The following is a 13,728-nucleotide window of genomic DNA, read 5'->3' as shown; positions in this document are numbered from 1 at the left end:
ATCTGCAACAACATATAGTAGTAGGTGCTTGTAAAAACTGAAAAAAATATGTAGTGATACCTCCATGTTACGCTCTCCTAGTTTCCAGTAATCCGTAGTTTGTGACTTTCTTAATCATACAATGAGTGTCAAAGACTGAGTTGTGAAGAAGTACCTCCTGCTATTTGTTTGAATTGAGCCACTTAAGAATGTCACTGGCTATCTCCTGCGTCTCCTGTGTTTTGAACTTCCATCTGGCAACTACAGAGACTGTGGTTCCCAAGGTGGAAATTTGCTTCAGGATCAGCCGGTGACATTGTACAATTGTCTGCAAGCAAACAGCAAAGAAAGAGGGGATAGAGACATGAGTATATTATCAAAAGGGAAATGATCTTTTTGACATCTTGTGTTTTGAAAACCAAGTTTTATCATAGAATTATATTAAAAGAATGGTGAGACAGCAAAATCCATCATTCAGTACTTAGGAAGCACTGGAACTAATGACAACCTTACAAACTGAGTTTGTGCCTCTCAGTGGATGTGTAATTCATGCAACTTTGTTGAGGTTATGGCCCTGTTTTCTGAAAATGACACCTGCCTCTCTGTCAGTACACCAAACATGAAATTCTGGTGACTTCTAGCTTTTCAGCTACTATTATTGCAGCTACAATTATAAGAAAATCCAAAACTGTGGTATCTTATATCAAATAATTATGCTATAAACTTTTCATCAAGTTTTTGCTTTGTTTCAAGTTCAGCGTTTTCCTTTTCTGTACACACATTCTGTGCTGCTGAAATATTCAGCATGTTGTATGCTCTCCATTCCTCCTTTAAAACACATGGTTTAATGAACTGAAATCTGAAACCCATGGTTTAAAGGGTTGCAGTGCGTAGGCTTCTCCCCTCCCGACACTTAGGTTCAAATCATACTAATAGGGTAGCTAATTTATGAAAACAGTCAGATAGTAAATTTTTGCAATTCTTTCAACTACCAATAGTTTTTAAGAAATAGATTTTCTCTTTGCGCTGATTTGGTACGATTATTTTTTTCATTGTAAGAAATTAAATGTATGCCTTGTTCAGCAGGTTTCATGATAGATCAATAATTTGTTGGCTTAACTTTTTTTTTTTTCCTGTGGAGATGTGGGAAGATCAATGTCTGTAGTGCCCTAGGTCATGATCAATACTTTTAATAAAACTACCTTTTTTCTCTTCCTTTTTCTTTCTTTCTTTATTTTTTTTTACCTTTGTACAGTTTTGCTTTTATTAATGAGCTTTTCCTTTAGTTTCAGACCATTAATGGTTTTCAGATAATGTCATACTGCCCAAGGTCAAGGCCAGTCTGAACTTATAACTCTACTTATCAGTGATTAAATCTATTGGATGGGCTTAGATGTGTTAGAAGCACTGCTTTGTAGAGACTCAAAGTTAAAAGAAAACAAAAACTCAACCTTTTGGGAGGATGACACATTGAGGCTTTTTTTCATTTCCCTTTTAAACAAATAACAATTGTCTTATATATGGATCTTAACATCACAAGTAACTACTGTGCCCTTGACTGCTTCTCAGTTAAAGTTATTAAATGCTCCATATTGAGTTTTATAACATTATATTGCTCATTTTGGAAGATGAGTTTGAAATAAGATAACATATCTTCTGTTCATTGCTGAAATTCCGGATGGGAAGCTAGTAACTTATCAAAGTATGTGTTATCAGGTGGAGTTCTTGAAGAGAATATGATATTATTGTCTCTGGGGCTCAGCCCAGTTGCTTTTGAAATCAATGGAAAGATCTCATTAACTTCATTGGATATTGATTATAGCCATGGAGAACTTAAAACACTCATGAATATGAATGGTTTATATGAATCCATGTGTCTTTTTGTGTGCAGTACCTTGTCTGCAACCTCTTGATTCAATTTTTAAAGTCTACCTAGAGGTTATACAAAAAAAGAACTGTATGTATGCTGAAAGATTTGATAACATGTTTTACCTTAAGGTATCTTCTTTGCTGTCTGTTACAAATGAGGTGCATAAAACACTGGACCCTTTGACCACTGGCAGCTAGGCAAAATATCTTCTGCAGAAAATCTTTTTTTCCATTATTTTGGCAGTTTTAGCCTTTTTTTTTTTTATTATTATTAAGCAGTAGTTCACTTCACAGCAAATCATCAGAGAGGAGTTTGAACAGCAGAATCTCCACTCAGAAGGTGCCCTACAGACTCTGATAGCCTATCATCTTTAATTTAGAGATTTTATTTCCCATCTTGTGATTATAGTTGAATGAACATTGTAGAAAAGTTGAAATTGTAGCTATCCATGTCATGCTTTTGCCATAAATGATGGAACGTACGTTTTCAAGACTCTAATCTTCACCAGCTCAAATAGTCACTATAAAATAATTGCACAGAATGGAAAGAGCGTAAAATGTGGTTATGTATGGTGACCCTGGAAGAAAATTAACTGCTGGAACTGACCCTTTGATTAGAAGTTTCTCTGCTGTAGCGTCCAGTCTCAGGTAAAAGAAGTTGTGGTAAATAGGTGGCTGAATGAAATACAAATTCTTATCTCCAGGAGAGAGAGAGCAGAGATGCTGGCTAGTGGAAAAAGTGGGCAAGAGGGTTGGGGTGTGAGTTAGAATGGATCCTGCTTTGGGGATTTAGTATGCATTTTGTGTAAGGCAACAAAACATTCAGAGCTGACACTGGAGGTGGGGTGAGGGAGAGGAGTAAATTGGAGTTCTCCAAAATGGTTACCTGTCTGAAAGCGGATTTGTGAGGTTTTATGATCAGTTTGACTCGGTTATTTCCACAGTAGGTTTTACAGGTAAAGCAAAGTGGGAAAGATTCAAATGCCATATCTGAAAAATAAGCTGTGCATCTTACTCATATACCAGTGACCTGACGTTGACACACCTGAGAATAATACAGGTTAGGAAGTAGCAGTTTAGATATAAATCCACAAATACCACAAAAATAAACTTTATGTATTTGATCCTATTTGAATCAAAGTAGGCTCCAGCTTACTTTTGCCAGAGCTATTTTCTTTGTTATGAATAAAAAAGTCAGTAAAATAAGCAGAGCTGACTTAAAGTATGTAAAGACAGCAGATTTAGTAAATACAGCAAACTCAAATTATTTGTACATTGTCAGGCTGTGGCTATATCGACATAATAACGTTTGTTTAAAAAGAGTACAGACAGTCTTCAGAAACCAGATTTAAGGTTTGGAAGGTGACTTCCACTGATTTTGTTTGCTGTACTCTGCTACCCTGTGCCCCCCCCCCCCCCTTCCTTTGTAATCCACCCTGATTCCACTCCCTGCCACAGTGATTAGCAGTCAAAACTAAATCAGAGAGGAGTCGGTGGAACCAAATATTTATACCGCTTGTAATCTGACACTGTGATATTGTACTGTGAACCTGAAAAGATGCCAGGCCATGCATTGTGGCTAATAGCAATTGATCACGAATAAAACTGCAGAACTCTACTCTAAATTGTTGGCTTTCTAAATTTGATAATAAGTACATTTCCTGATAGAATATAAAAGTGCAATAAACTATGCATGCCCTCTCTTTCCTCCCCACCTGTCCAATTGCAGAATGCTGTTTGTACAGTATATTGTTGCTGCTGACATCTGAGTAAAAATTTTAGGAGCAGTTGGCTATCAAATGATGGCAAATTTAAAGGTTATGCAAATTGTGCCAGTACAGCCCAGCTTGTTTCAGACCTCTTTTCTCTATTATCATATCAATTGAGTCAGCTCATAGTAGACAAAGCAAGGTTATGGGAACCACCTAGAGCATCATGCACCATTAAACATCAATGCAGCATACATGAACATCTGCAACAACGATCTTATTAACAGAGGGTATAACGGAAGGCAATAAACAGCTTTCTTAGTCACTTAATTGTAAAAAATTTAATAACCTAATACTTGCATTATTTATCAACAGCAAGTTGGTCAAAAATATTATGCAGTTGTGGTTGATTAGATTGCACTACCTATTGCACATTGTAAATTACCACAGAAATATGAAAATCCATTTGTGAGCAGTTAAATGCTGTATTTAGTATAGTGCTAATGCAATTTTCTTTTAATCTCTGGCACATCATGGGATATAAGTATGTGTCTTTTGGAGTGACATTTTTATATTTGGCTAAAACCAAATATAAAAAATAAAGACTGTTTATGGATTTCCTGCTTACCTTGACAGCGTAAACAATTAAAAAAATCAAGATCATTTTGAAAGGTAGAACACAAAAACTATAAATTAGTCTTTTTATCTGCAATCAAAACAGATGCTTAGATAAACAAAGCAAAGCATGTTAGATTTTCATACTGCAAATGTATGGTGTGTCAGCTTCTGGGCAGTCACCAGTCTGATCTAGAAGATGAGAGCATGTGAAGCTGTGATATTTGATTCCCAATGCTTCCTCCGAGACCCATTTTTGGTTACCAGAAAACTGGGGGCCTGAGATGAGAGCTGTGGGAGGAAAGCACCACTCTTCCAGCTTAGCCTGCATGTGCAAAACGTACAGACATTTAATTATCTAAGAAATGATCTGTAGCTAATTTAGGGTGAAAATAAGCTCCTTCATTTTGGGCCAAATTCTAGTTCTAGACTTGCATAATACTGAAAGAGTTCCATTAACAACAGTGGCGTTGCTGTTTTTAACTGGTGTTTTTAAGAGCAGAATGTTTCTCCGCTGAGATTAGAACAAATCTCAGCCTACACTGCAGTGGCATCTTCGAATAGATCTAAAACCTGCAAAAGCCTGAGAAAATCCATCTAGTAAGCAAGTTTCATTCTTCAAAAATAAATAAATAGCCTAGGGAGATCTTAATTAAAGGCAATAGAGAATTTACAAATACAGCATGAGAAGAAAAAAAAAATTTAAAATTCTAGATCAGAGCTCAGAGTTAAAAGGATAAAAAATACAAATTTCTACATCTACCTTGAAAGGCAATTTAAATTTCTAAAATTCCTGTGGCATATCTACCTCAACAATGCCCAGCTAGCATCCAGTTAATTAAAAAAAGGAGAAATATATTTATACATTAACTTATTTTTAGTAATGTTTGTAAGGAAGGCTCTCTTTCATTTTGATGGACTGATTGTATTTATGAAACTAAATATAAATTTTCCCAGAAGAAAAAGCTCCTTCAAAACTGCTCTGTAGTGACCTAATGCTCACTCCTTCTCTTTTCAGTCTTACTGATGCTCAAGTAAAATAGAAATGCCTTGGGCCCATTTCTGCCTCCACTGACGACCCATGCTTCTCAGATTATCATGTAGCATAAACAAAGCTGTCATGTAACATGGCATTTATTTAAATGATGTGATTTCTGTGTTCACCACTGTGAAGCTGAGGTATAGCTAAGAAAGCTTGCAAGTTTTGACAGGTGTGTTTGCCCTGTTAGGGCAATATGCTTAATGTATAAAAAATGTGAGGCATAATACAGGGGTTGTCCTGCTCAAAATCAAATTGTAATGCGTTTTTCTACAGCTTGTTTTAGCCAACGTCCTGATAAGCTTCTTGACCAGATTATAGATCAATATTTGTGAAAATTCTCCCATAGGACAGTGTTTTGATGGTCCAGCTGTGCAGTGATTTTGAGTATGTCTGTAGAATGGCATGAAATGGAGTACAAACATATGTGCTTTCTCGCTAGCACTTGGGTCAGTGCAAGCAGAAAGTGAAGTACATGGTCTGCTTTCTTAGCTGAAAGATACTTCATGTTTGCACAGCCCATACAGCCAGGTTTCAGAAGGTTGAAGGATGTGTGTGAGCTAAAACATGGGTCAGCGTTAACTTGGGCATACGTATGTGATGTATTCAACAGAACTTGGGCATATGTATGTGATGTATTCTGTGCATTAGACATTGAATATTGAAATTCCATCTGTCATCATTTGCACTTCTTTTCACCACCTGAGCTATCTACTTGTGGATGGAAATAGAGATTTGTTTATATCTTCCATTCCCAAATGTAGCTTAAAGAGTAATATTTCTTGAGAGGGTTTATTTGTTTGTTTGTTTGTTTGTTTTGTTTTGTTTTAATTTTAATGATGAAGTAGAATGTACACCAATCAAGCCAAATCATGTAGGATTTGCAGGGCAGGAGCAGAGGTCAACATTTGTTGATATCCAAGGCCAGATCTGTTTTTGTGCCACGCTGTACTTTCACTGGGGTGGCTAGACTCATTGTGCTGGAGCTATACCAACGTGCAGCCATCAGTACGCCAAGGGGACCTGTTCTCGTTGGAGGCTAGGGTCACACTATTCATGGATTTAGGTTGTTGTAACCCATCTCTTTCTTCAGGACTGTTTTTGATCTGAGCTTTTCCTTGTAATTTCATAGTGTTCAATCAGTGAAACAGTTATGGAAGTTCTGAGTTTTCCTTATTTTGGGTGTCTATGAGTTGATACTCTTTGCCTTTCCTGAGGGGAAAGAGTCTTCAACCCCTTTCCTGTTGCAGAGATCACAGGAAAATGATGCAGTTCTGAGCACTGCCTTATGTCTTCAGCAGCCGTGCTGAGTTAGAGGAGTGCATTTTCTGGCAGTTCAGTGGGCGCAGTTTCAGCTCCCTCTGAAATCTGTGCCTACCGGGCAAATGGCAATACTCGTGTGTGCTCGGAAAGGCTTCCTCAACAGAGTTCATTGCCATTCTAAACTTTAAACATTGTGACACATGCCAGAAAAATTCATCGGCTTGTTCTTTAGGGCAGTTTTTCCATATATGTATGTATGCATTTCCTTATTTAATATTAGCACCAATCTGAAGCAAAACTGTAGTGTTTTCTGTTGACCTCCACTCATTCCCCCATCTTTTACGTGCAGTCATAGTGTTTTGTTTAATTGTGCAAACAAAGAATTGTTCAATATGAGAACTAAAACAGAACTTCAACTCATGGCATTGGCAGTGAGGGTACAGGCAATACCAAAAGCTAAGTGGATCCCATTACCTATATAAAATAAACAAAACACATTCAGGCCTATAAAAGCTATTCATGAGTGTTGGTTGACACAGTTACTTTTTGTACAGTTATAACTAGGTACAGAGTTCTGGGTCTGATCTCATGCAGGTATAAATAATAACAGTTCCACAGAATAATAGAATAGTTTGGATCAGAAGGGACCTTAAAGATCATTGTGTCCAAGGAGCGGCGCTGAAATGACAGGAGTGCAGACCTTGTCACACATAGGTTCAGGGGCTATATGCTGAGTGCAAGAATACTGTTCAATTTTACATCATTGCTAATAGCTGATGTGTATGAGTTCCTCTGGAGAAACCTTCTTTCCCCTACTAACTCCAATCCTATGAATCACACATAAATGCTGTGAATACGACTTCTGAATAAAAATACGCTTGACTAAATGGGGCAATGCATGTGTCTGGGCAGAGCAACAAAGGGAAGACAAGTCTCACTGAGCTTCTTTGGATTAACTTTTACCTCCTTAGTGAGAGAGAAAGTGGGGTCTGCATACTGTCATTCACACTATAGATGCCTATAGGATCATGAGTAGAGCAGTAGAAAATACAAAATCTTGGGCATATTCCTTCTCTGTTTGCACTGCAAATGCATTGCCTCTGAGGGACAGTTCTTTGCATCCTGTCTCCCATAGCTATATGTACTTACTTTTGCCTAGCAAGCTGCAAGAATTGTAGCCTAATTGCTGTATTTTGGCATTTTTTTATGGAAATAAATTTGTATTTATATTGATTTTATCATACCATATACATAAAAATGCTTTATAAATGACAATTACTCTATGACTCGTTTTGAGTAACGTTGTTCATAATAGCAGAAAAGGCCTAACTTCTTCACTATTCCTTGTTATAAAGTTTTCTTGGCTACATACTGAATTTATTTGAATATTTATTTTGAATAATTAATTTGAATCATTCATAGTGTATTATTAGAATATTTGATTAGAAAGATCTGAAAGCATGAGGCTGACGTACATTTTTCTTGTTATAGTATTTAACTCCATTGACTTGCACAAACAAATTCCTTATTTTTCTGACAAGCCCTTCACAGCTACAGCACCAGGCAGAACAATGCACAGAAATAGATGGAGGAGAGGGAGATGCTGGCATGCAAAACAAGGCAAACTTACCCGGCACACAGAAAGTGCCAGGGGGCCTGTAGTGCTCATGCAGTACAGCTATCTGAAAGTCCCAGCCTGAAAATGCAGGATCTCATTCTGTTTGCCTGGAAGTGACAGGTTGAATCAACACGGCCAGGTTTGAAACACATCACTGCTGGACATTGTAAGGATTTCTAGGTAGGGGTTCAGTGCCCAGCACCCTAGCCCATGTTGACTTACATGTACTACGGTGGACAGAGCTGTGCTGATAGTCATGGGAGAATTACAGTGTCTATTTGATTTACATATCAAGTGTGGTATCTCTAAGTGAAATAAAGCAACGGCAGTTGTAGTTTCTACTGTAGAAAAAGAAACAGGAGAAAATATTATGCTGCTAATTTTAAAAGATGCATTTAATGTGCTGAAGAAGGTGCAGAGGCTTAGAGCCTGTGGGCTTCTGGTTTTACCTTCTGGAGCGAGGTAAGAGCTCAGAATCGGCCAGACTGACATGGGTTTGTTCCAAATTCTTTTCTCATTACTTCTTACCTTATAGCTGTCCAGAGACATTTATAGGTTTTGAGCTTAGGTTTCTATGTTCTGTTAAGTTCTTCCTGTCCTTTTTTTTTTTTTTTTTTTTTCCTTTTTATCTGTTTTTGGCCCCCGATCTAAAGAAAATGAGAGAGGATGGGGGTGGAAAGGAGATGGGACAGCATTCTGTTTCACAGTTGTTCCTTTTCTTTTTTACAAGTTAAAGCTTACAAAAGAAACATGAATGTGTCTCCATCTTGTAAGCATCTGTACTCCTACTATCAGCCCTTGGATCAAAAGCTTATTTGAGGAAATAACTAGACATTTTTGTATATATTTTAGGACTCCCTTCTTACTTTTATTTTAATATAAAATTATGGACACTCTAACATGTTGCCCATAAGAGTTCTGTTACAGGTAATTAAATGTAAGTTTACACATTTAATCTACTTTTAAGAGCAAGAGAGACTGGTAAATGACCCAGTTAAGGAAAGTACTCAGCCTAATTGGATGTAATGATTGCTTGCTGGTGTTTATTACTGTACTAAGAGTAGACGTGTAGTCTGTGATTCTAATTTGGTTTAAAGACAGACCTGTAGTATTTGCAGTTATCATCAGAATCCGATTGTTTCAGTTAACATCATGAAAAAGGTTTGTGTTCAGCTGGGAGGTTAAATGTACCAGGATGGTGGGAGCACTGCTTTTCGGTTAGCGATGTTCCCCAATTATCATCTCTCCAGATTGTTTTACCTAAAAAAATGTCTTAAGCCAGATATGCTAGTGCATATTTTTGCCTGAGGAAAACAAAGATAGATTTCACATCTTTACGTAAATAATGCAGAAAATTAGCAATAACTAAATTTACCAGTGAGATGATTCCTTCTGATTTATCAGTGAATATTTTCTTCAGCCTATGAATTTAGTACATCAACTTTTGATTATTTCCAAATCATTCTAAAGCCGCTGAGCTCCTCAGCAGTGTAAAGTCAGTGAGGGAGCTGAATCAAAGTCACAAGATTTAAGATTTCATTAATGCTTGTTACTAAAACTTCCCTAATTATACACACCCTTTTGCAATTTACACTTCCCATTCTGGGCTTTCAGCAAACGATACCAAACTGGAATGTGTTGTATCTGAGTGTGTTTACCAGAGAAGATATTTGTTGCTTAAAAATAGAACATTGGATTTTATGCCCAGAGGAGCAGCACTTGGATTTCAAAACACTTATGTAATTACTCTTTATTTCATAAGCTCTCAGAATGATAAATGAAATCAGAACTGACTTAGAGATGCAAGGCCACTGATGACCAATGCACTTAGCCAAGGTGTCTCTATGTTTACTATGATGGATTTGAGCGTTTTACAAAATAATAGATCACATACAGAAATGAAGTTAAAGTAACATTAAAGTCACAAAAGCAAGGATATTCAGAATGGAGACTTGTGCTTCATCTTAATTCACCCTGTTGTGCCTAGTTGTTACAAGACACAGATCAGTGAAAGATGCTAGCTATTTTTATCCTATTACACAGACATTGCAAGGTAAATTAATGGCAGCCTTAATTCTAAGTGACTTCATTTATTGTGAAGCAAAGAAAAAAACTCAGTATTTGTTCTATCTTTCCATATGCTAACTATTGTTAGCTTACAGTAGACTCTACTATGCTAGTAGAAGTTCTCATAAGGTTAAAGAAAGATAATTTACTCTCTTGGATGTGTGCAATATGTGCAGGTGGTAATACCTTTATCATGTATTATGTGCTCCAAAGCCATGTCAGCTGCTTCTGAAACTTCAGTATTTCAAAATATAAGATTATTACCTCTCTTGAAATAGGTAATGTTATAGAAAAAGGGAGATGGAATGTGTGGTCCAGGTAGAGATGGCAGACAGGGCAGAAAAAAAGATTACTTTCATATCAACAGAAGTCATTGACATGTTTGGGTTTTTAGACCAATTCAGTTACTTACAATTACATCCACTGCAAAAAGAGTAAAATAAGAGCTCACAGTGCAATACTCACCTGAATGTACTAGAGGGAGCTGAGTGAAGGAGTCAAGACAGAGGAGGAAAAGAGAGGAGAAAGATGATAGTGTGAACTTTCATCTGTGGAAGTTTTCTTAAACAGAGAGTCTTGTTTGATGCCAAGACGCATTTACAGCAGTCAAAATATAATGCCCGTGCATTGTTCATTCTCTATGCCCAAACACATGCATTTGTATGCATATGCAAGTGTCTGCTATGTATTTAATGTAGAACATCTGTGTGTTCCCAAGCAGGTTAGTTTATTACAAAGTGTCTTCAACAGATTTATCACTTTGTTCGTTGTTTTAGCATTATCTAGAGCCAATCATATATACCTCCTCATGAAATGGATGAATACACTCTGCTCTCCTGGTAAAGTTTAATATAAGACCTCTCTTTCTTGATTTCCAATTCAAATGAATCCTGTTAAAATTACTAAAAAATATCACTTTTGAAGGCTATCTTAAGAGTACAATACAGTAGATTTCTAAGTAGCTTTCTTAACAGTCCAGAGAGCAGGATGCACTGAGAACTGACTGAAACCTGTTCTTTAATTGGAATATTCATCTTATGGTTTTCATTACCCTTTTTCCTTTGCCTCTCATGGATGGTTGTTGCTAATGCTCCCCTCCCCTCCCCTCCTGGTGGGCCAGCCAACAGTTCCCTCTGGAGGCAGCATCATTATATCTGCCTGGTTCACTTAGTAGCAGATGGTGAAGAGCAGTAGAGCTGATACACTGCATTTCACAGAAACCAGGATCCTTCTGGTACCTCTGCAGCATACACAGACTTGCCTGATTTGAGACTGTGAATTCTTTATATGCTTCCCAAACTAGGTTTCCTTGTTTGCTACTGTGTATGTCAATGTGAGAGCGATTTTTATGATCTGCTCTGTTGCTGGACAGTGAAGAAGCTACTTGTCTCCAGCTTTTAGCTGCTGGAGGATCTATTTCCCGTTTTATTTCTATTTTTACTAAAAATTAAAGGATGACAGCTCTGATGGTTTTCATTTTCACTGGTTGACAGGCTTTTCTTCCCCCTCCCCTTTTTTTAATTCCTGCTGTCTGCCAAAGGACAATCTGTTTGCTCTGAGACAGTTTAATGCATACTGACTACCAGAGGCAGAACTTCCATTGGCTCTGTTACAGGGGTAATTTACACTTTAACAAGGTATTGTGACAAGGTGGTAATTATATTTTTATCACGTCATTATGACATTACCACCTGGAAAGCCATAGCTGATTAATTAGTGGCATATATTAAATTTATAACCCTCGAACTCTAAAGTTATCATACCTAAGTGGTGTAATTATGTTGAACTGTGGTGTGGCAGTGAATTGAGGTGAAGATGCTGAGTATCCACCTATTGCAATAGGTTTAACGAGTGCCAGTAGAGGGCAGGGAGCTGCAGAGAAGGACATACTTTTTTAAAAAGAAATAAGGAAGAGAATGAAGTCGTTGAAATCCTGAAGCCAAATCTAGTCAGCTGGAGAGTTGCAAGGCTTCTTGCATATATGCGTTTTTAAAAAGATGTAATTTGAGAGCAGTCTGATATACAGTAGTTCCTGCTCTTCGTTTCACAGTTTTACTTTAGCTAGTTCGCATGTGTTTTGTTTTTTGCAATATAGCAATTTCTTTGGAACTTTTGGAGGCTCAGACTGGCTATTCTGGAGACTATATCACCTCTCTGCAACTAATAAGAAGCACTGTTTTTGGCAGGATGAGCTTTTCTTAGTCTTGTCCATATGCCCATGTGTTTTATGTTGTTCCTCCCAGTTTAGTTCTTTTCTCTTGCCCTTAATATTAGGAGATAAAGAAAAGGAATGAGACTAAAAGTAATTAATGAAAATGTCCACAACACATAGCTTGATCAAATGTATTCCCATATCCCTCTGCAAAAATACTGCATTGCAGATTATTATTATTATAAACCAAATCTGTTTTTGTCCAAATTACTATGTTGCATTATAGAGTCAGAGCTTCAGTTTTGATTTTTTTCACTGTTTGTTGTGCTTTTCTACGTCATATTTGTAAGCTGCTGATATTTTTTTCTCTCTTTGCATTATAGCAAATGAAGTAACTACTTTCCCTGTGTTGGTGAGTGATCAGAGTGAAATCGTGGATACCAATGGAGCCGGAGATGCATTTGTTGGAGGTATTTCTTTCTTCACTCTTATTTGGAGATGGTCCTATTATTCTCTGTATAAAATCTATCATTTTTTCATTCAACTATCCCACAGAATTAACTTCATTCTTTTAGAGCTTTTCTTTGCATTCTGAACTTACGGGATTCAATTAAGTTCTGATTTTCAAAGGGAAAGTGTGTTCTATTACTTTAAAGATGATATGCCATTATGCTATACTCTGGTCGTTTTCATGAGATTAATTGTATCTGTCAGACTGTTGCATAAACAAGCTGCATCAAGTACTATATAGTGTACAGAAATCCCTCCTGGCTTAAATGTTAACACATTGTTGTTCTTTAAAACAGGTTGTAGTGAATATTAAACAGTATGTTAATAAGTGAGCATAATGTCTTCTGATCATGTCGGTTTTGGTAGAACATCTGCTTCCAATACAATTATTTGGACATCAAAAAAGAACACAAAGGGTTAATTTGTTAAAACAAACCCAGAAAATATCTGGCATTGCTTAATATCCATTTGCAAACTTACTATTTTTTTTGGCATAAGCTCTAAGGAAAAAAAAAAAGAGGATGTTATGTCTATGCCTGTTTTTTAAAACGATTCAATATAAGCCAAAAAACAATCTAATCCAAAAGTTCTGTCATTCATTGTAACCTTCATACATGTAGTTCTGTGATGCACTATTGCATCCTGAAGACTCCGATATCCAGGACACAGCAGCTTTAAGGAGCTCTATTAGTCACTAATTTACTGGAAACATTACCAAAGAGACTTTATAAATAGAAATGCAGGGCTCAGTCTTGTAGCTATGAAGGGGATAACAAGCAGCGTGTTACCCAAATTAAAGCTTCAGAATTGAGTCCCACTTCAAGAAAGTATTCAAAATAAGCTTAATCTTAAGAATGTGAATAGTTCCATCCCTACTCAATACATCACTTAAACCTATGATAAATTT

At 36.9% G+C, this 13,728-nt stretch overlaps 1 protein-coding gene across 1 annotated transcript in view; it reads left to right on the top strand.

The window, feature by feature from the left end:
* The window catches only part of ADK (adenosine kinase), a 278,665-nt gene that overhangs the window by 245,535 nt on the left and 19,402 nt on the right, over positions 1-13,728 (top strand). The window contains exon 10 of the mRNA XM_027460598.3: positions 12,695-12,781. Within this exon, the coding sequence (XP_027316399.1) occupies positions 12,695-12,781 (87 nt within the window). The remainder of the gene's footprint in view (positions 1-12,694; positions 12,782-13,728) is intronic.

This window comes from Anas platyrhynchos, chromosome 6 (assembly GCF_047663525.1).
Source record: "Anas platyrhynchos isolate ZD024472 breed Pekin duck chromosome 6, IASCAAS_PekinDuck_T2T, whole genome shotgun sequence".
In the NCBI taxonomy this organism is placed as follows: Eukaryota; Metazoa; Chordata; class Aves; order Anseriformes; family Anatidae; genus Anas; species Anas platyrhynchos.
This window is presented reverse-complemented; position numbering and strand designations above follow the sequence as displayed.